The sequence below is a fragment of the Corvus brachyrhynchos genome, unplaced genomic scaffold, assembly GCF_000691975.1.
Source record: "Corvus brachyrhynchos isolate BGI_N302 unplaced genomic scaffold, ASM69197v1 scaffold231, whole genome shotgun sequence".
NCBI classification, from domain to species: Eukaryota; Metazoa; Chordata; class Aves; order Passeriformes; family Corvidae; genus Corvus; species Corvus brachyrhynchos.
In genome coordinates, this window is record NW_008236177.1 from 903675 (window position 1) to 927841 (window position 24167).

Consider the following 24167-nt stretch of genomic DNA (forward strand, 5'->3'; position numbering starts at 1 on the left):
TCTTTCTCTGCTCCAGTGGGGAGACCTGCATGAACTTCAACTATCCTTCCAACAGACTGCAGTTCTTCAAGAGCCACTCTAGCATGGGTTCCCCAGGGGCATCCCAGTCCGGCCAGGAAACTTGCTTTAGCATGGGTTCTTCTCTCCATGTGTTCACAAGTCCTGACAGGAGCTTGCTCCAGCACGGGTTTCCCACAGGGCCACAGCCTCCTTCAGGCATCCACCTGGTCCGACCAGGTCATCCAGGGGCTACAGGTGGACCTCTGCTTCCCTGTGGACCTCCACGGGCTGCAGGGGCACAGCTGCCTCGCTGTGATTTGTACCATGGGCTGCCAGGGAATCTATGTTCTGACACCTCTTCCTCCCTCTTCACTGCCCTGGTGTCTGCAGGGCAATTCTGCTCATGTCTTCTCACTCCTCCCCTGGCTGCAGTTGCTGTTGCACAGTAACTTTTCCCTTTGTTTAATCTGTTATCCCAGAGGTGCTACCACTGTTGCTGATGGCCTTAGCCAGTGGCAGGTCCTTCTTAGAGCCTGCTGGCAATGGCTCTCTAGGACATGGGTGAAACTTCTAGAAACTTCTCAAAGAAGCCTCTTCTGCATCACCCCAGTACCAAAATATTGCCAAAAAACCTAAATACAACAAAATAGTGGGAGAAAATGAGACAAAAAGTGTGTTGGGATTAAGACAGGGAGAATGCTCACCAGCATTAGCAAAATGGATTTGATGGAGGGGAAAATTAATTGAATTTATTGCAAGTTAAATAGTGTTGGATGGTGAAACACAAAAACAGAATTAAAGCAAAATCTCCCCTCTCCTTTTTTCCAGACTCAACTTTACTCTTTCATTGCTCACTCTTCTACCTCACCCACCCCAAGGGGTGAAGGGAGATTGGGGAATGGGGCCTGTGGTCAGTCTGTAACAGTTCCAGTGTGGATCCTTTCTGTGGGTTGCAGTTGTTCAGGATAAATTTGCTGCAGCATAGAGTCTTCCATGTGTTATAAAGGGGGTATCTCCTCCCACATGCTCTTTCATGAGGCCAACACATCAACATGTAAACCTAATACACTAGTTCAGTGAAAAAGGAGAGGAAAAATTAAGTTCAGGTCCAGTTTACTTCTGCAGATTATAATTTTGCTGCTGCATGTGCAGGAAAGTGTGTGCATGGCTTTTAGAGCCTGATTTTGCAGTGCCCTTCAGCACCTCAAAATGTCTATTGAATTTCAGTTTATGCTGGCCTGAGGAAGATAGAGTGGTTTGGGGTTGATTTTGGGTGATGTCTTTGTACCCATTTCTGTGAAGTGTTAGAGGGTAGTGAAATACTTCGTTGACTAAGAGTGAATGAGGAAAGGAAGAGGAGGACGGAAGGAGGGCAAGCAAGCTTAAACATTGGGCTGTAGAATGGGCACAAAGTCAGCTGATTAGTCCAGACAGAGAGGGAAACAGCATTTTGTTGCTTATTTTATAATAAATTGCTCAATTTAATTTTTGAGGTTGTTTTTTTTTTCATTTAATCTTTTTGTTATTCTGTGAAAATGCCTGTGAGTATTCCAATCATTTTGCAATAAATTGTAATTTAACTTACAGTTGATTGCTCCTTGGAGTAAGTAGCAAATTATGAATGGAATACCAGGATTGAATTTTAGGAAATTCAATGCATTTTGAAATGAGGAAACCCCAAATTTTTCAGCTAACATTTTACTTTTAAATGTACAAATGTTTTGTCGTTGAGCCCTCAGATTGTACAGAGAAAAAAAATAAATATTACTCATTTAAGTTAGTGTTCCTCATGTTGTCTTGATTTACTTGATTTTTGCCACTTAATTTCTTATTTTCATTTCTAGATCGATTTGCAGTATTAGCCAACAATAACCTCCAAATTCTTAACATCAATAAAAGTGATGAAGGAGTATACAGATGTGAAGGAAGAGTGGAAGCAAGAGGAGAAATTGACTTTCGGGACATAATTGTTATTGTGAATGGTAAGGAGTAAAATTGGTGAATTGACTTCTTGCTTTATTTGATTATTATGGCCAATTTTAACATATTCTAAAAATCCCTTATTAAACTGGTTAGTATAATTGTGTTGTCTGTTTAGTATTGGTTTCCTATAAATGTAATTACTTAATATTGAAAAAAAAACCTACTATACTGTGTAAATAGAATTCATTACATTTCATAATATCAGTAAATATAAATATGTAAAGCATGGATAATTGTTATTAATCATTTACAGAACAATAATTATTTCAAGACTTGAACTTCAGATTATAGTAGTTCAGTTCACTCCATTTTTCAGTGTTTTGTCATTTACTCTTAAAAAAACGCACTTTATTTTTTCATAATTATTCACCTTCACTGTGTTAATGTACCTTATGAGCTGTCCCAAAAGTCACAGATACATTTTATTAACAGTCTTAGTTACAGATTTTTTCAAATTTTATTTCTGTCGAATAAAATATGAGAGGAGTTACCTGAAAATTTGCATTATACATTTTATTAGTTTATAATAAACCTCTAAGAAGGAAAATTAATGAATTGAGAGAAGATGGAGCATTTAACTCAACCTCTCTTAAGCTCAGCATTGACCTGTTGAAAGATAACAATCTCTTCATACATTGCCTGGAAAGGACACAGTTCATAAAGGGCACTTTTTATCTCTGCAGTCTGTTTAATGTCAGCTTTTCAGTGAAATTCTGCCACAGTGCATCTTAGGTTTGGAGCTTTAAATGCTCTGCCCTTGACTGGTCCTTCTCAGCAAACCCTGGTTTACATAAGTCATTATGTAAGGTGAATCCACAGTTAGTTCCAGCAGAAAGAGCAGATTCTGGCACAGGTATTTCTTAGTCCACGTTGTCAAGCAGCAATGTCTGAAGCAGAATTCTCTAGATTGTTGTAGGTGGTACATTCTGGTGCTGCATTACCACGACTCCTTTTTATGTACAATTCCAACAGTGCATCTGGTAGTATTTAAAAAGCCAAATGATTTTTTCTTCTGCTGCTATTTATGTACAGGGATATGAATCCACCTTCTAATTACCTTTCACTTCTATTTGGTATTTATATGCAGTTGAGCCAAGAGAGTCTGTATTTAACCTAAAACATTAGGTTGCAAACCATGGTCTGTCTTCACATCATTTATTCATGAATTATAAAAACAAATTTGGTTCTTCATACATTTATTATGACTCTAGGCAAGAATGTTAACACTCATCTCTAAAATTCAGTCTTGGGAGGAGAAGGAGCTGCCAAATAAGTGATTATGACATTGTTGGTCATGTAGAGTGACATCAATTAAGAACTATTTCCTGTTTTATTTATAGTAATACATAGGTTTGCCTACATAAAGTTGAACGGATAAAACTTGGTCCAAAATAGCTTTTAGAGTAATATTAAATTCAGAAAAAAAGAAAAATTGTAGTGTTTTTTAGTGAAAGGGAAAGCCTATAAATGAATTGGATTCAAAAAAGGAAAGGAAAAAACCAAAAAAAAAAAAAGAAAAGGAGGATGAGTCTATAGACCACCAAAAGCTACATGGCTATATTTCCACTGCATCTCCTTTTCCAAAAGAGAAATAAGAAATAATACTTACTTTGGAGGATAATCTAAGCTTGCTATAAAAAGAAAATGTTATCATGAAAGTATTTGTATGTAAAAGTTATTCAAATTCAGAGCTTCACTGTTTATTTACTCATCTTGTAACAGTGACTGTAGAATCTACAGAAATATGCAAGATCTGTACAAACACATAACAGGAATCACAGAATAAGGTGAATTGGAAGGGACCCACAAGGACCATCGAGTCCAACATGAAAAAGCTGTCCTGATTTCAACTAAACCAGGATAGAAGTATGTAAGGTCTCCAAAGCAGGCTAAACTGTAACAAAAGAACTTAGGGATCCTTTATGAAAGCTGGCACAGCATGTTAATTACAGTAGGTTTTGGTTTTTGTTTTTTTTTTTAATTAAAGTTTGTATATGAAGAGATTGCAAATTTACTCAAAAATTATTAAAAATAAATTATGGAACAAACTTTGTTATCAGGGTAGTTTCTAATGTATGGAAATCTTTGGGAGGTTCTAATGGGTAATAAATTGACAGCTGGATTATCTCTTAGAAATCTAATGTTTATGTTTCTTTTCTACCTGCAACACTGAAGTTTTGATAGCATTTATTTTCTACTCATATTTACAGTGAGGTCTAAATGTTAGGCTTTTCTTTGGTTACAAATGGTTGACATAGCAGAGAAGGAAAGAATTCAAGTCCTCCTGTAAACAAAATTTCGTTTTCTACATGTTCTTTTGTCTCTCTTTATTTTTCCCTACTCTTGTTTATTAATTATTTTTCCCTAATTTACTACTTAGATTTATTTCTTTACTATCTGGGAAGTTCCACAAATGAAATAGCCATCCAGAGCTCACTGAAATTAATCAAAGAGAATTGTTTACACTTATATGGGACTAAATTTTGCCACTCTGCTTTAAGTATGGAATGTGGGAGACTTGCCAGTGTATCTTCATTTCTCTTTTCCTCTTGTAGGTTCACACTTTAGCTTCAACCTACATACGTACAAGAATAAAAAGAAAACCAGGTCTATTCCTTGAAATAATGATGAGAAAAATAAAATTTGACTTTTGAAAACGGAAAATAATATTTCATTTCATTGTCATTGCAGTATCTCTTGGAAGATTGAAGCACTTTAGTGCGCTGAACCAGGTCATAGTCCTGTAGTTCTTAGTGGTGAACAGTGAAGAGCCTGCTGCTTCTAGTAAAGAATTATCTCTTCGTGTTCCCAACTATAATTTGAGGTCTAGACATTAGAATGCACTGCGAAATAGCCAAAATGCGTTAAAGGCTTTCTAAGTAGCATTTTGGGGTTTTTTTGTTGGAGATTGATAGATTGCTGTTGCAGAGCAGAAGGGTTTTGTATGCTGAGTAATGGCCCATGCAATTTCAGATAGGAAAGAAGTGATCTGTGAAACACTATAAAACACACCATTTAAAAGTGTGAAAAGTACATAACAACACAGAATTACTTATCATTGATAATTCTGATACATGATTTTATATTAATTTGATATATTTAAGATTCAGAAGTGTAAAGGCATAAAAGTTTATTTTCAAGAGTGGGTGAGAAAAATTTGGTGGAGTGCAATGGAAAACTAAAAGCAAGTTCATTTGGGTTGCCTGTTTCATCTTTTCTCTAGTGAAGAGTAAAGCTAAAAAGGATAACTGAGTCACTGTCATTTCACAGGATGTTCTTGCTAGCTGACCTCTATTTTGTGAAGCTCTAATCTTTTCCCTTTCATCTCACTCTCTGTGGCATTCCTTCTTTTCTACCTATCAACTTCTGTCCAATCTGCTTGGATTGTTTTTATTTGTATATTTCATAGAATCATAGAGTAGTTTGGATTGGAGGCACCTTAAAGATCATCTAGTTTCAAACCCCTGCCATGGGCAGGGACACCTTCTACAAGACCCAGTTGCTCAGATCTCTATCCAATCTGGCCTTTAACACTTCCTATTTGCTTGTTAGTTAATGGAAGCAGACATGTAAACAGATATGTTAACTATCAGCCTGTGAGTTGTTCTGTCTCAAATATTATTGCTATTTTTTCTGTCGGGTAGAGGTTCTTTGCAAGCTGTTATGATTTTAGTAATAACTTCATCCCATTAAGAATTAATGAATTAAAGAATTAAGAAAACATTTGTCACTATTAGAACAACATTAAATTCTTGGACATACAAATAGATTTCATCCATTGGCCCCAGTGATATTCCTGCCCAGGAAGTATGCAGGAGTTCAGTAAAAAGAATTAAATATGCATAATCCAGACTCCTGCATACTGATCCTTCTTTTAAAAACATTGTCTAATATCAGTACGTAGTTTTATGTCTTATGTGTATATTGTCTTACATGTTAGTTATAACTTCAGTCATCGTAGAATGTTCTGTAAGAAAATTGAAGAACTGCTGAAAAAGACTTTCAAAAATTTATTCTTTAAAAAAAAATGTTATAGCTGTCCTGATAATACTAAGTCTTTTATTTAAGAAAAGAAATACTAGTAACAATGATTCACATTGTAACATGATCCCTAATTGTAACCCTAAATTCTCAAATTAGCAAAGAATCCTGGCCTGCATTTTAAACTTCTCCAGAAACACCAAAAATACTTTCTTTTTCATTCATTTGGCATAATGTTCTATTTTTCAGTTCCCCCTGTAATCATTCTGCTACAGAAATCCTTCAATGCCACTGCAGATAGAGGAGAGGCCATAACTTTGTTCTGCAGAGCCACTGGATCACCTCCACCAGAGATCAGTTGGTACAGGTAAGTTCAGTTAGGGTCTACACATCAGGGCACATTGTTTTAATGTGTCCCGATTTTCTGTCACTATCCATTAAGCTGTGCAACCTTAATTTCTCTACTGAATTTTAAGAGAAATTTTTGTCCATTTCTATTCTAACTGCTAAGGCTGGATTGAGCATTAATAAGTGAATGGACTCACACAAATTCCATTGCACTCAGGTTGCCAGCAAGTGAGATAAATGTAAAAAGTAAAAAAAAATACTATATTGTCATGATTTCTTCATATGTGAGTGGAAAAGGAATAAGTCCATATCTCAAAAACAAGAACAGCCTAACAAGAACTTTTGCACATAAATGCCTCAGATAATAAGTAGCCAATACAGGTCAGCAGTACTAATAAAAGAAAGATAACACTTTCCACATCTGTAAAAATAGATTCTAACTTTAACTCTCTATTTCAATGCGATTCAGAAAGAGGTATGAATTTAGACACTTATAGGACCCAGGAATGTTTCATTGAATAAGTTTCAGTGTAGCTTAATGTCATTTTAAAAGTATAAAATACTTTGGAAAAGGAATTGCTTTCAAATCTCATGTGTGTTTTTTTCATTATATCAATGACATGAGCATAGTAGAGCTATGTCGTTTGGGAACACTTACCATATAACATTTGTAAAAATTTAAATATCTATATACTCTGTGTTCTTTCAATTTCAACAAAGATATGCATCAGCCCTGGGATATCAAGTATCTCAATACCGCATACCAGTTCACATTTCTATTTTAGACCTGAATAATTTGCATCTACTTATGTTATTTCAAGTGAATTAAAAGGTCATTTCATTCTCGAAATGAGCATAGAAGCGATTTTCATGAATTCTTCATCTCCTTTGGAACCTTTGAACAATGTTAGATTAAGGTTCTCTTCCTTTGACTGATACCTTCATCTTCTTATGCCATAGGTCAGTTGTGAAGTTGAATTTTTCTCTTATGTGATTTGAATCCCAGGAGATGTAAATAAATAGAATGCAAAGTTAATTACTTAATGTGGCTTAGAATTCAAAATTTAGTGAAGATGAGGAAAAAAACCCTGAAATATGTATAGCCCAAATTAAAGAACCTATTTAAATTCAAATCATATTATGTTTATTTGATGTCTTTGAAGTAATTTTTAAATCTCTCCTATCTAACCAAAATCCATAAGAGTTGCCTGAAATCTGCTATTCTAAATGGCTTCGGTGTAAGACAGCAAGCATTATGGTATATATTATGAAAGAATGCATAAATTTCCACCATTTGTGGATATCTCCATTAACAGTTGTAGGATTTTTTCAGTGTTTTATAAATATAGTGCATACACAGGCCAAGTGTCTTGGGGAGACACTTATGTCTATATCCATTGATCAGAGCCCACTGAAGGATTTCCCTTTGGTTCGACAGCCCTTGAAAAGCTGACTTTTTTAAACCATTCATTAAATACCTTTTGTACTGATTTTACAGCAGCTTTTCAGCCTTGTGGACTGGATATTGAATCATATATGTGCAAACTTCTGTTCCTCCTTCAGGAACTATCTCATAATGAGGAATATTGGCTAATGTGCCTACCTTCCCTTTTGGTTGGCTTTTTTCCCCCTTTGATTCTCTTTTAATTTTGTCTGATTAGGGTGTAAATTCTTGTCAGTAGAAAATATTCTTGGTTTTTTATTTGCTGACACTGAGATTTTATAAAAAGATACGTCAAAAAGAACATTTATCCCTGTGACAGGTTATTATTATTGATATGCAAGCAGGGAAAAAAGATGAGGGGAGAAAAATTCTTGTTTTTTCAGAGGAAGCAAACAATTCTAGATGGTATTCCAGTCCTAAATTTCTGCATCAAATTTCTTAAATCTCTGTCCTGAAATTTTCAAGTCCATTTTCACTCATTTAGCCAATTAAAAGGATTCATAATCATCTGATCTCTTCATCTGTCCTTGGTCTTATCTAAAAAGTATGTCAGGATAAAGACACTGGCTTTCTACAATAGTTCAGATGGGGTTTTTTTGGAAATTAGCCTGAGCATAGGAAAACCAAATCAACATAATTTTTCTTGGTTTTGAGAAAAATCTAGAAAACATTGTCAGTGAATGGTAGGGAAGTTTATCTAAACTGATTTATCTAATATTAATATGCTTGTCATCCACTGTGAAGATAACTGAATCCGTTTATGAGAATTAATGGCCAATTATTGCCTATTTTGTCCTCTTCAGTGTGCTTTTTTGATGTTGAAACAAAGTTGGCACTAACATCAATTTTAGTGTGTTTCTATTTTAATAAACAAGTGGAATTATGTCTTGAATTTGATAAAGTTTTAATAATATTTTGGAAGGATTACAATCTTTGGTCACAGCAAAGATTGTATTTAGATTTGATCAATTTAAAATAGATGCATCTGAACTATTGTGTCAATTTTTCTCAAAAAATGCTTGAGTTCACTTATAAAAATCAGTCAGTTCGAAATACCTTGTCAAGAAGAAAGGTCATCAAAGTTTAGTTGCTGCTTTTTTTAATATATATATATATATATATATATATATTTGTTGCTATTTTGTGGACCAAGAGAATCTAATTCTTTTTCCATATAACTGGTATCTCTGTTGAAGCTGATATTACATTAATGTAAAGCATAACCTTCAGAGAAGCAGTACACTAATGGAATTAAATTAGCTAGGACTGAAAGATAAAGATCCTAATGTAGCTACAGGTCATGAACTGGAAATCTTTACTTGTGTGAATAGTCCTACTGAAAACATTGTTTATAGCTGTGGAGATAATTTACACTGTAAAGTTTAGCCAGATCAATTTCCTGGTCTTTGCTGCCAGGACGTAAAATGATCTTACAAAGGAAATAATCTACTTTAAGTACGTTTTCCATGTTTTCCTGTTATCCAATATCAGCATCAATATAAATCTGTTCACTAGAGGGTCTAGGGAAATGCTCATAATCGCATTTCTGCTGAAAAACTGCCATAGATATCAATGATTGTGAAAACAGGTACCTGGAAATTACTTCTAACCTTGAATATAGACTTTTTTGTCCTAAAAGAAATCACTAGGGGGTTTTTGGTTGTTTGGGATTTTTTGTTGTTTGTTTCTTTCTTTGTTGTTGTGTAGTGGGTTTGAGTGGGTTTTTTGTTGTTTGTTTCTTTGTTCTGGTTTGGTTTGGTTTTCTGTGAGACTATCTAATATGGAAAATTAGGCCTTTCCTGTTCTATAAAACAATTTCTGTGATTTGCTTTGGAAAGGAAATGAACAAGTATCATAATAATGTCTTGAAATTGGTAACTAGGTGGACTAGAGTTATTTACAAAAAAGTGTTACTAAAATGCAAACTATATAGATATCAGGGGACTCCTACTAACAGGTATGAATTCTCCCAAGAAATAAGCAGTATCCACACTTTTAGAGAAAATATGATTTAGGAGAATATGAAATATATTTAGTTATTGTTATATGAGAATAAAATGGAAATCATTGTTGCTCAAATTTGAAATAAAATTAGATGTCCTAAACCAGGCATATTGAATAGAATAGAATATTTGAGTAATGCCCTCTTGAAAAAGCACCTGTGTGTAGGCCAAGGTGCTCAAATGGACCAGTCAAGCCTCAATCAGCCCACAGAATTGCTTGCAGATTTTATTATTTCTGTACCATCTGGTCAGAACTCATTCTAACATCTGGAGACATGCCTGCTTGCTAAGTTGTGGCTAGCCAACAACAACTGAGAGGAGATAATTTGGATGGGTTCTTGATGTGCCAATAGGCTCTACGTGAATGTAATTTAATTTTTTTATATAAGTTGCTACATTGTTACTACTGTGAAATGCAGTAGTTACAGTTTCATTACGCTTTTAATAGTTCCTCACATACAATATATAACCGATTTCCTTATGCCCTTCCTTGAGCATAAACCATATGTAAAAATCCTATCCACAACCATTTTTCTAACATTAGTTCAACATTGAATATTTAAGAATAAAAGTATTGTAGTATTTTTAATGCATATATATCTTTTATAACCTGAAAATTTAATTGTGATTTTTGAGGCTGGGGGAGGAACAGTCTCTGACCCTTAAATATTTTCAGCATATTGATGCTTCCATAGCACATTGTTGCTGGAACCTAGTGTTTGGTTTATACCTTTCTTTTTTTTTTTTTTTTTTTTTTTTTAGGAATGGTAAACTTATTGAAGAAAATGAAAAATATGTCCTGAGAGGAAGCAATACACAACTAACAATAAGAGATATAAAAAATATTGATGCGGGTCCTTATATTTGTAATGCTAAAAACAAGGCAGGAAATGACAAAAAACAGACATTCCTTCAAGTTTTTGGTAAGTACTGCATAATATAGTTCATCTTTCCTTTTAAAATGTGAACAGTAAGGAAATGAGGGATTAATTCACAATCTTCAGTAACATAGTGTTTCTGCAAGGTGCCTACTGGTGCAGCAAAGTGCTTTCTGTATAATTTTACAAATTCTTTCCTCCCCATTGGCTACTTAAACCTTTACATCTGAATTTCATTTTGAAAAGGTTGTTCTCAGCATTTGCTGCCTGCTATTCACATACAGTACAATGGAGTGTTAAGTAGTTAATTCACTCTGGTTTTCGTTTAGAAGTTGACTACTTGCAAGAAAACCAAAAGGAGAAAGGGGAAAATTCTGAAAGGGGGAAAACCAGGTCATTTTAATTTCTAAGCAGTGAATGTTTTTAGCAAGGCAATGCCATGCAGAGATGTTCCTGGTTTTTTTATTTTGTTTTTCTTTCTTGACTTACATTTTTTAAGTGCATGATTGCAGATGGAGTCACAAAAAAATTGTCTGCCCTGAGCTTCAAAGGATAAAAGTAATAACCTCAAACTCTTATTTCTTTCTATGCTCTACCACCCAGTCTGTGTTAATGATTCCCTCCTTTACATCGAACTGATAATTTATTTGAAGTTTTGTTGAGATATAACCTCATGAGAGTAGGCATTTGTGAGAATGTAGAAAACATCACTCACAATCACTGTGCAGGAAAAAGGCTGTAACTTACTTATGAAAAACCTACAAAAAATGAATGTGTTGGGGTTTTTTTACATTAAATGTAGCTTGTAGTAAAGAGAAAGATAATTTCTATTTAAACAGTTAAATGCCATACTTAGGTCAGGGGAAATTAACGTTTTAAAAAAAGGAAAAAGAAAAATTAAATATTAAATGTTTAACATTAATTCTCAGCTAAAGCTAATAATACAAAGTGAAAGAGTTCTAACAGGAGAGAGTAATCTGATAATTTACATTGAAGAGGTTAGGTGTTGGATTGTATAATGCTGGCTTTGGGGATCTGGGAGCCTGAGACTGAAGCCATGGAGTCAGGTGAACATGGTTGTGTTCACATGCATCCCACTGTCTCCTCTTCGAGAAACTTTATGCTGTGTTGTCTCCAGCTCTGTACTCCAGGTGGATTGCCTAACCATTGGGCTATTGTTCTGAGGTACTTGAGAGTTATTCTCAATTTCTTTTCAAAGGAAAGAAGATGGAATAAAATCTTAAATGTCATCCCAGCCTCAAGAAGTACAGCATCTTGGTTTGGAAAACTGGGATATTTCATTCAACTATATTTCCAAACTTTAAAAAAAATAAATTGAAGGAATAGAAATTAATTTCTAATTTTGATACCAATTTAGGGAAGTTTCAGTCAGAAATAAGTGTGTATTTTACTCAAGTAATTTTAAGTGTGATGGAAATTTACTTAGCTTTTGCCTAGAGCAAGGAAACTTTTTAATGAAAGGGATAGGGAAAAGGAGACACTGGTGTCTCCTAAGACTGAGGATTTCCTATATACATTCTTTCATCTTTTAACAACCACTTTTCTGGGGACTCCATGGAAAGCTAAATCTTAACGTTTAGTAGATACTATGAGTTGGTTTAATCCATTATGAACCTACACATCCTTAATGTTTCCTTGACATCCTAAACTCCTAAATTTCTTGCATCTTTTCATTCTGGCATGGAAAATTATTTCTTATGTTTAAGTTTCCACAGAACTCTGTAGAGTGTCTTCCACATCTCTGTCCTGAGTGGTTATAGCTAATTTATAGTGAAGTAGGGTTTTAATTTTTCCTACAATAAACTTTACTTTTGTCTCTTTCACACAGGTTAAATGCCTGTTTATAAACATATATACAGCCAACAACTACTTATACTTTTTCCATTAAATGTGTCAAAAAAAAATCTGCAGTCTGAAAATGACAAGGCAGATGGCTGGTTATTATAGCTAAATGGTACACAAACAACTAGTTTATGTTAAATTGACCAATTAAATTGCATTTTTATTTCCCACTTCATTAGCTTATTTGTCTCACATGCCTGCTATCTTTAATTTTAATTTACAATGCAAATCTTTGGGGCAAAGACTACTGTTTCTACAACAGGGCTCTGGCAGTGTTGAAACTTGTAATAACAGTAATATAACCATAATGCAATAAAAATAATAGTAACATTATAGAAATCAGCACTTAAACTTTCAGGAATGCAGGACTTTTGAATAGATATACTCATCTCAGTGCCATGTAATAGCTACATATTTTCCTATGACCTAGATTCGTTAGTTTAACTTTGGAGGATTTTTCAGTGTCAGTGCTAAAATTTTTCCTCTGATACCAAATTCTTACTCTTGACAGTTTTCCTGCAGCACTAACACGTGCATGGAAATCTATAGGCACATACCCTGCCCTCCCCAGTTGATCTGTATCTGTGCTTTGTTCTAAAAAGAGAGAAAAAGCCCTGTTTCCCTCAGTCTTTCTTGGTATGATTTGAAGATCTCTCTCTGTCATCCTCTTATCTGCTATAACTTTTTCTGTATCATTAGCAATTGCTACCTAAAAGATCTCATCCAGATTAATGCTTAGAATTTGTGCTAAGGTTTTTAATTCAAATTCATTTATGTTTATTCCTTCTCCGAGGTGATGGTAGTAGTCTTCATTTAGAATAAAAAAATCTAATCAGACTAAATGAAAGAAAATTAGCTTTAATTAAAGACATATTCATGCTTAATATGAATAGTGTTTATGTTCCTAGGATTTTCATTTTGTTTGCTCTTTAGTTGCTTATTTCTACTTTATCACTCAAATGCTAGGTTATACAATGTGATGATACTTAGAGTTGAGGTTTTCAACAAGTATTCTCTTTTCTGTACTTGGGCCACAGAAAGATAAATTGCTATGTTTAATAATTTATTTTCTTAGAAATAAAAAATATTATTTCTTTAATCAGAATTGATAAAATGTTTAGAGGGCGCTCTAGTATAAGTTAATTTGACGTTCTCTATGATATAGGTGTTCTACCTACATAATCAGTGAGAGGGCAGTCTGAGTAATATTTTATTACAAAAGTATTTCATTGGCATTTCAGTGGGTTCTGACAAATGACTTCACAAAAATCAAATGAGGGAATACCTCAAAAAGCATTACAAAAGATACTTTGTAAGTAATGCATAGTTTAAACACATATTATTTTTATTTTCTAGATGCCTTTTTAAGTATAATCTGAATGTTGTATAGTGGAAAAGTTTTTTTAACTGTGTTCAATGTAATTTTTATTGATTATTGAGAAACTATATGTAATTATTAATACATTTTTTGTCATCTACCAGATAGGAGGAAATATAATGGACCTCTCCTATCTTACCCCTCCTGAGTTTGTTCCAAATGCTAAAATTCAAAGCTTTTACATCAATTTAGACCCTCAAAATCCATTTGTCTTGGAACCAAAAAGGCTGTATTGTGTCTCTGAGACTGGGGTGAGAAGTTGTCTAAATTTTTCCCTTATTTTCAGTCTTAATGCTGCATTCCTTTTACATTTATAGTGCCTGGAGCATACCTAATTAAATTTCTTTTGAGCTTATTAAGTAGATTTATATGTGTTTTGTGGTTTATTTTGTTTGTCCTGAGAAGCTATTCTATACATATATGGAAGCTCTTCACATAAATTCACTGGTGTCTCTAGAAGGAGAATCCCATGGATCTGTGTATGGAGCTATCTGTGTTATTTTAATTCAGATATTATGAAGTTCACCAATACAACTTCACAAATTACAAGTCAACAGTTACAGCTGTAATGTTGAAAGTTCACAGGTTTTCTGCATTCTTTTTCCTCCTTATTACTTCCTTAACTTTTTGGAATACTTCTAATTTTTCAAATAAAAAAGATCCAATCTGTAAAGACAGTGATGACAGCTGATGACACATCAAGAAGACAAGTCTTGAACCCCTCTGAGTGTGAAGTAGTAATAGCATTTTAACATGTTTCAGTAGTACCATCTGAAGAGATCAGGTTCACGATGCACTAAGTCAGCATTTCATACTGGTATGTGTGTGAATCCTTATCATGTAAGGAATCAAATTCCTGGAATCTCTTTCTTAGATATTTTCATGTTGGGCTCTAGCTTGTTTTCTAAGTTCAAATTGTACCAGGAGTTTCCAGGAGGATGAGGTTGCAGTTTTGCCACCTGATTCAAATGTGTCTGTGCTGGAAGAGAGCAGGAAGGTATGATTCCTTCTGGGATATAATAATCAAGAGATTAATAGGGCAACCATACAGACACACATTAGACCTCTCACCAGTACAAACATGTTTGTATCAATATCAAACTGTTTCAAGTAATTCTTTTGATGAGACATAAGCAGGACTATCTCAAGCTTTATAAATGTGTTGCTTCCCAAGTCTGATGAAACTCTTTTTTAAAGGTATGGGTAGCACTCTGAATTCATTAAATTCTGTACCTTTTCCAAGAAACTGATTGTAAGCAAAACCCTCAGATTGCCATCCACGTTCCTCGTAAGCTTTATGGGGAGGCTGTACGTGCACAGCAATGAGACAAATCCAGAGGAAGGAATCTGAGAGAAACTTGTTTACTGAGGAAGTGTTAGAAAAATTAAGAACAACCTTCTTGGCTCAGAAAACAAACTTTTCAACCAGTAAATGTTGTTTCTTTATTTGGCAGCATCACTCTGTTCATATTTAACAATGCATGTCAAGTAATAATAGTTCCTTAGCTTAAATAATTTTTATGAAGTTTAGCTCCTTTCTAGATTCAAGCATTCTTTCATTTCATCCAGGTCATTTAGCTTACAAATGTTTAAAGTACATCACAACATCTATATTTCAATATTTTTAACTGAAGAAATCAGGAAAAACCTGAAGGCTTCCAGAATTTGTATTCCAAGGCTCTATATTTTTATTTTCTTCACATTTTCTAGAATACAACGAGCAAATACCAATTCTGTTTGAGAATGACCTTATCAATTTAGAAAGAACAGTCAAAAAATGGGAGGCGGGAGGGTGGGGGAGATTACTGTTTCAATATTCCTATCAATACTACTCTTGGCATTTTCAAATAGTTTTATTTACATGTACACAAATGTATTTTAGTATTTTCCAATGTCCAAAATGTCATTGAAAAGTATTCAAACAGTGTAAAAATTTTTAGTCAATAGTAAGTTATGACTTGTGACCTACAAAAATGAATTAATTAAATAATATCCCCCATATGAGCTCTCTTCTTCCAAGTAATAACTGTCAGCTAGATGTATTTGATGATTAATCAGTGCTTATTCCTTTAAATGTCAGGTACTCTTGTCTAAAATGTCAAGCTAAAACTTTTTGTCTTGTAGTGATCCATTAGAAGAAGGTTTTAAAGGAATTCAGAAAAACTCTAAGGTTAAGAGTTATTTTTGTGTTTTGGAACGTGCATCATCTTGAGCAAATTATATTGTTTGTCATGTTGTCCAGATGGGGAACTCATTTTGATGGAAATAATTATAATTTTTGATAATTTCTGGCATAAAATACTATATATGATCCCTCTAAAACAAACAAAAAAAAGTTTTATGTCTGCTGTAGCTCTTTCCTTTTTTCCGGGGATGAATGTATATCAAAGGAATGAAAGGATAGAACACATTATGTTGTAGCCAGGTGATATGGCTGTAGAAATAGAGGGCCTGAGTGCCAAGGTGAAATATTTAATAGGCATTTGAATGGTCCTGAAAGTGAGAGTAATAATTGAAGATATTTTGAAGTTTGACATAATTATCTTTTATCTCAGATTCTGGAGGTTTTTTTAGGTCTTTCCACTGACATTCCTTGTTGTACCACAGAGGAGTTTTGTATTTTCTTGGCCAAATTGATATCCTGCTGTAATGATTTGCTCGCTACCTTCTACTGCTTCCAATAACTCTGGATCCAGTTGACATTTCAAGAACTCCTGATCACTCAGGGTGTTTTCTTTCTGCACAACATGTCACTCACTGTAGATTATATATTAATGAAGCAGGATATTAATTCAGTGCTTTCTCAGGTAAAATGCTACTTGTTTCTCATCTCTGTGCAGTAAACACACAACAGTTTATTCATAATAGTCAAGGGTAAAACAGACAGTAGAGAAGCAGGAGAAGGAATATGGAAAAAAGGAATGAGAAGTGAGACCAAGAATTGTGTGGAGGGAATGGATAAAAGGTAGGTGATGTGCCTACAGGTAGTAAGTTTGGACCTGTTTTTATTATTCTTCTTGGTGATGCTGAATGTAGCATCTGGGAGACAATGCTTATAAAGGAGGAGTCATAAAATGAAACAGGAGACTGGACATAAGGAAAACACTCTTCACCAGGACAGCCAGGCAGTGCAACAGGCTGCTGAGAGGTTGTCTAGTCTCTGTTCTTGACATTTTTCAAGATAGTGCTCGACAAATCCCTGAGCAATCTGACCTGAACAGGGTCTGTTGATGCTGTGTTGAAGAGGAGGTTGGTCAAGAAGCCCTCCTGACATCCATTCCAACCTGAATGATTATCTCTCCCATTTTAAACCATAAACATAAGCCAATATTTCTCTTCTGCATAGCATACACTTTAGTAACCCTGTTGGAAAACAAATTACATCTCTTTATTTTCTATTTCATAAGGAGTACACTATAGTAATGCTTCCTCAAAAACAAAGCTCAGAAAAACTGCTTAGAAAATACACTGCTTTCAACAAATATACTTAAAGTTGAATTAAGTCAATCTTAAGAGCTGCCAAATTTTGATTCTCTTAATTAAATTTTATTCATTGCTTTTGGGTGTAAACCTATCAAATTATATTCTTATTACAGGATTGCATGTTAGGTTTTCCAGGGGGATGAGTGTCTTCTTCAACGTATAAAGGGAATAGGTTCAGAGAAACTTATTAATCATTATATATGAGGTACTATATAGAACCAAAAAAAATTTAATGAAGATACTTGAATGTCATGGAAGAGAGTAATATTCTATGCACTAATACAGTACTAATGCAGAGTTCTTGTGTGATATTGTACAGATAAATCCTCCATGTAAAAGTGTTCCCATGTAATATAGGGTACAGTATAGATAGAGAGATGTAGCTGCTATGTAATTGAGGCTATAATGTGGAATGATTTGAAGAATGCAAACAATATCTGGAATTTTTACAATGTATCTTACTACCAGTTTACTTGGTTAGTGAGGATGAACACCTTTATATCAGAGGACTCTTCAGTTCTCCATAGTGTTAATACCAGTGAAATGTGTTGTTGGGGGATTTTGTTAAATTCTGTAACTGATGTAGGCCAGTGAAGCATTGCTAAAGATCAAAGTCAAAGAATGGTAATAATTCCTAATTTTGTTTCTGAATAATATGCATTTGAAGACAAACACAGGTTATTATAGAATCAAAGAATGCCTAAGATAGGAAAGCACCTCTGGAGACCATCTAGTCCAGAGTCAACAAGAGTAGGCATCTCAGGAGAAGTCTAGCTGGGTTTTGATTACCTCCAAGGAGGGAGACTCCACAGTCTCCTGGGCAGCTTGTTCCTAAGGGAAATAAACCCAGCCACCAAGCCAGATAAGCCAAGACCCATCCCACTCTACCCTAGCAAGGAAGCAGGATGTCCAGGTCATGGGGCATACAGAAATGGTTGCTGTGCAACTTGAGGTCAGAAAAGTTAATTGCTTTTATAGATAGTAACATTAAAACTTTAGTTAATCCTAAAAAACAAAAAAAAAAAAAAAACAACAAAAAAAAAAGAAAGAAAGAAATGTTCTTTGACAAAAATAAGATGGTTTTAAACACAGATTGTGATATGACATTCTTTGTGCAGGATCAGTAATGCAATTTGTATTCTTAACAGTGCAGCCTCAAATAATACAACTTAAAAATGAAACCACATTTGAGAATGGGAAAGCAACCCTCATCTGTGAAGCAGAAGGAGAACCTGTCCCAGAGATTACTTGGAAAAGGGCCATTGATGGAATGACTTTCTCTGAAGGTGACAAGGTAAATCTACCTCTAATATATAAAATATCTAAATATATATTGTCTGCCTAATCTTCTTCTCTTATAAGCAGAAAATTAATTTAGAGAATCTAGATTAATTCTAGATTCCTCTGGAATTAGAAAGAATTGCTATTTTCTAAGGCAGTAAGAGAGACATGGAGATTCTAAATTTTGAATTAAAAAAAGGAAAAGAAAAAAGCAATTAAATGCTGAAAGGAAATTCATCTCTGTAGCTTAAATTTTCATACATAATCTTTAATAATGGTTTCAATTTAATCTTGATCATTATGGCTACACATAGCCCTTCTTCAGTAAATTTGGATTCTGTCCAGTAATCCTCAAAATAAAGTGGAGCTTAAAGATAGCTTAAATTAAAAAAATCTGAGTACTTTGTAGTTCTTTATTTCCCACTTCTCCTTTTTTCTGCCTGTTTTTCTCTCCTTAGATTTCTTCCTTTCACAGAGGACAAACTGAGCCTATTTTTCCATTTTGTTTCCCCATTTTCATATTTTATTTCAAAAGTAAGTTGAGTAGAGAAAGATTGCAGTATGACAATGGAGAAAGTCAGTTACTGTGGGAACAAGAGCTATAATTATGTGGAATGGTGAAATGAAAAGGGAATGGTGTAATGTTATTCCTGACTATGCTTGCAGCAAGCTGTGTTTCTACAGAGTTCTTCTACTTCCCTTTTTAATAATTATTTTAATATTTGAGCAAGTGTTTTCCTCTTAATTTCCTGACACAGACTACAGAATTTCTCTGTAGTGGTTAAAGCAAGAGATACCATCTTTCTTGATAACTAATTCATAATTTTTATTCCAGATAATTATGTAGGAAAATACCTTATTCTTGCATATTCATAGTTGTTGCTTAAAGAACACGCACAGGTGAAAACCTATATAGCAATCATGCCACAAAGGGAGTTAGATACATAGTACATCACTTAGTTTATAGGGAATGCTGTATATTAAGGAATTATGTACTTTCACTATTTGTGTTTTAAAGGAGAATGTCTGGTCTGGTCTAGTCTCTGACTTGACCTTTCCTGGAACTGAGGCAGTTTATGTGAAGCTCTGTCTACCATTCTCCTGTTCTGTGATTTCCACTTTGGAGCAATATAGCAGTATTTATATATTATTTTTTTTCTAATAGTTTTGCATTAAGACAAAGCAGGTTCTCTCTTCCTTAAATATTTCAAGTTAAAGGTCATCTTTCTGACTCGCAAAGACTACGCTTTGTTCAAAGGTTACAAATGTTAGCCACTCACTTATGTTTGAAATGTTCCCAAAATAACTTTCTAGATGAGATATTGAAAATGAGACAAAATAGCAGAAAGAAGCTCAAAAATGTTGGTGCAGTTGAAACCTGAAATCTATCCAGTGCTTATATAAGGCAGTCTTATGTTCTTAATTCCAGCTGCAGGTGGTTAAACTGTCCAGACATGTTGCTGGAGTACTCTCTGAACTGTGGTTCAACTCAGTAATACTGACAACCAAACGAAAATCTATATTCGCTTCCTACTGGTGTGCTGACAGACTCTGTGTGAAAGATAAAAAGAATGAGAATAAATACAGTTATGTGGTTTCCTTTGTTCTTGCCAAAGAAAGAACTGTGTGTTGCTCATGGGAGAGTTTTTGCTGAATCTTGAATAAATGTTCTGAAATACTGAATATGTTCTTGAGCTATAAAATATGCTGCTACATTTGCCCCATGGTCCTCCTGCTCTGGGCTGCCAAAGGCTTGGCTTGTGCTCTCCTACCAAATTAGGTGAATAGGGAACAAAACTGGCAGTTTTTAACAATTATTGACTACTTGTTAAATAATACAGCAGTGTTTTGCACACAGAAAGAGAAGGAAAAGGTGAATTGAAAAAATTGAGGGGGAGCAACATAGAACATAGTCTTAAATTGAAAATATTCCTTATATGTGACAACTTTTAAAGTAACACCCCATCATGCAACAACATAAATTATGCATAAACATAAAAATGATCATCTTTATTCAAGGAATTCATATTTTGAATTTTTGGGCCAGTTTTTTTGATATAGACTGCACCTTATTAATCATTTCTGTTGAATTAAGAGTATCTTTAGGGGATTATTTTTTTCCACAGAAGATGGAAGAACTGCTCAAGTGATAATATTAACATGATGATCATCAAAAGAACACAGAAAGTGCTGTTCTTATTTTTTTAATTTGACTTTTATTAATTGTAGCATGTAGCTCCTCAATCAAATGCTTCTTATTTTGCTAAAATGTAAACATACCTCATGTGAGTAAGGAAGACTGATGAATGTGAGATCATTCTGAGCCTGCATGGATTCAAAATGTTTTCTTTCCAATGATAGATCTTATAACTGGGACATAGGCTTTCCTGAGTTTTGAAATTATTGTGTCCAAAAGAATGGAAAATGTGCACCAAAGTCATAGATCAAAGAAGTAACCCAGCTGGGCTTAAGGAGGATAATATTAATGAGTATGAGCACTATAATTATCTCTTTGGAAAATACAGCTTTGATAAAGGATTTTCAGTACCTCAGATGTGTGTATTTGAAAGTTGAAGCCAAGTGAGTTCAAACCAGAAGCAAAGAAGCCTTTTCCTCTCTCCTTTTATCATTTAGCTCTTAGAACAATCTACCACACAGTGTGTGGTCTCTCTTTCATTGAGAATTTGAAATAAAGGGGTCTTTCCCTTTCCTCTGACTTCTCTTGAAAGTTAAATGAAAAGTTTTCCAGAAGGTCACATTAGATGACCTCTGTAATCCTTCTGTGGCTGTATAGCCCATAAATACATGGGGGTGGGTAAGGCTGAGTAAATGAATGGCAATGTATGCTGGAAGGTGTCTGTCTCACCACTAGAGGTTTAAAAATGGAAATGGAGGCTTAATCCAAGGCCACAGCTTCCTCTGCTGTTTCAGTGTCAAGATAAAGCTCTCTGCTTGGTTCACGTATTCTGCCTCTGTCCTTCCAGTCCCCGACTCCCCAGCACTGCCTGTCCTTGCACTGATGTGCCAACCTTGCTGTGCCTCTTTCAGCTGGGATTTGAAATGGCACATTCCCGCAGACCACTGTGCATCCAGCAGGCCTGGCCCTTTTCCCAGTAAAAAGAGGAGGCAGGAGAAGGGTTGCTTTTTCTAGAACAGAAGGAAAGACAGTGATTGGATTTGATTTGGCATAATCAGTTATGAAATGGATTTTGGACATGCACATACATCTCTACACACATCCCTGAAGGACAACACATCCTGACTGCTGATACAAAATTGTCGCTGGTTCCTATGTATACTGCAGAAGTGTGAGGGCAGAGTTTAATGCCCCACTTTCATCATATCTAATTCTAGCAGAAATATGAATGCTGATCAACACTGTTGGTAATTACCATTTCAAGCCCTGTTTTAGAATACAAATTACAATAACAGATGGGGCTTGATACGAGACAGCGGCTCCATGGTATGCAGCATGTGTCCAAAGAGGCATATGCTGCATACCCTGAGGAATTTACGATCTAAACACATAAAATGAATGAAAGGAAGCAATACAGAGATGTTCCAGTTGCAACTTGTGTGTTGGATTTAAGATAGGATTTTATACTCTGTATTTTACTGTACTTTGTACTCTGTGTAATACAGATTCAATTAATGTCTCTTAAACACCTTATACTATTCTCCTTGTACCCCCAAAGAAAACCCAATCTGTGATTTTTTAATTTTATAGTGAACACTTCAGAAACAGTTTGAATTCTGCTTTCTCCCATTGCAATAATAACCTGGTGCTCCCTGTGAAATTTCCTATTACATTGTTTCTAAATATTGCAGAGTTCAGTATTACGAGAACAAATATTCAGAGACTAATAATTAAGTTGTTTTCCAAGTTTGAATTCACTTTCTATTGGCATGCAAATCATAAATATTTGGAGCTTGTAGAGTTTTTCATAGTTTTCATGATCAGGAAATAGGCAAAGGTAATCTTTTTCTTTGAAAGGTCAAGTCTATTTTTTTCTCAAGCCTATTAACTTCACTTCAGCTATTACAAATGTTAATAAAAAGAATCTGATTTTTTTTTTGCTTCTTGTTTATGTTGTTTGTCCCTGCACAAAAAGAAGCAGTCCTACAGTGTAGGAAACATATTGTCTTTCTTTTGAAACAGCAATGTGAGCCCTGTTAAATTCTTGCTCATCAAGGATCATGTCTTTATTTGAAATTAATCACAGAAAACACAAATGTATCTAGGGTATTTTTATTGATTCCAGGAGATATCTTTATTTTTCTGAGCTATACAAATCCTGCTCTTTGTAAATAGCTCTCCTTTGAATAGCTGGAAAATGTACAAGGCCAATCTCTCTGCTGAAGTGGAGAAAATTGTTATAACCTGTTTCACCTACATATTGTGTGAAAAGCTTCTACTTACAATATCATAGAATACTTTTGTTGTTGCAATATTGGCACAGGCCTGCAAGCCAGAACAATTTATGTAGCCAGCCACAATTGTGTTTGATTATGCAATTGAAACACTCTGCAAACAATTCAATCAGGCATCAAAGTTCTCTTCTATTTTGATTTTAGCCCCAAATGAATTTTATTTGGCTTCATATATTAAGACTATGAAGTTAGAGAGCAAGAATATTGTGACTGGAAGAAGGTAAATAAATGAACTTGACCAACAGGGTCACTTAAATGTTAGGTAAGTAGTGCTGTTGAGAATATAGAGGTTTATACCCTGTGACATAAGCAGATAAAGGGCCACATATGAGCACTGAATAATAGAATTTCAGGAGCCACCTGATTCATGGAAATCTGAATACATTTTGGTGTTCCTTCATCGTCTCTGCGGCATGTTCAGCTAACTAGTATGGAGTTGGGACAAACACTTCAGTAACTAGAGGGAGCTAAAACTAAAGTGTGCAGTTTTGGGCGGTGACAGTATTTGAGCAAGAAGATTGATTTTGGAGGAGTAGGATTGTATTCAGTTAGAAAGAAAGAGCAGCTTTCCTGGGTGACCTGAGGAAGCAGGAAAGCTGTGAGCCAGTGTGGATATTTCCAAATTCTCAGGTAGCTCAATCAGTCATCTGAGCTCCACACACTCCTTTAGGTAACAATGTCTGCAGTGATATGTAAATGAAGCCAAAAATTAAGCTAGTAATTATTTTGAGGTATTGGCTGTATTGACAACTCAATACTAAATGTTAGCCACATGACCAGAGGGCCCTTCAGACTTACTCCTCTTTTGGGATAGAAGGTAAATTATCTGTTACTCAGAGTAGACCCAAATGCCTGTACATACACAGAGACAGATGTATCCATGTTGTGTGGATGGCTGTCTGCATTGGTATTACACTAGCTCAGAATTCTCTCAATTCTGTACCTTTTTCCTTTTAGTAAAACCTTAGGGTCACTTTCTACTGGGAAGGAATTAAGTGAGCAGAGACAAAGTTCTTGATTATTTAAAGGAGACAAAAGGGCAAGAAAATGTAAAATTTAATACCGCTTCTGTATTAAAAGCTTAAACAACCTAG

The 24167-nt window shown here is 34.7% G+C and overlaps 1 protein-coding gene across 1 annotated transcript in view; it reads left to right on the forward strand.

The window, feature by feature from the left end:
* Nucleotides 1-24167, forward strand: part of NCAM2 (neural cell adhesion molecule 2) — a 145618-nt gene that overhangs the window by 15399 nt on the left and 106052 nt on the right. The window contains exons 5-8 of the mRNA XM_017732672.1: nucleotides 1845-1982; nucleotides 6214-6331; nucleotides 10522-10682; nucleotides 18510-18655. Coding sequence (XP_017588161.1) covers nucleotides 1845-1982; nucleotides 6214-6331; nucleotides 10522-10682; nucleotides 18510-18655 — 563 coding nt within the window. The remainder of the gene's footprint in view (nucleotides 1-1844; nucleotides 1983-6213; nucleotides 6332-10521; nucleotides 10683-18509; nucleotides 18656-24167) is intronic.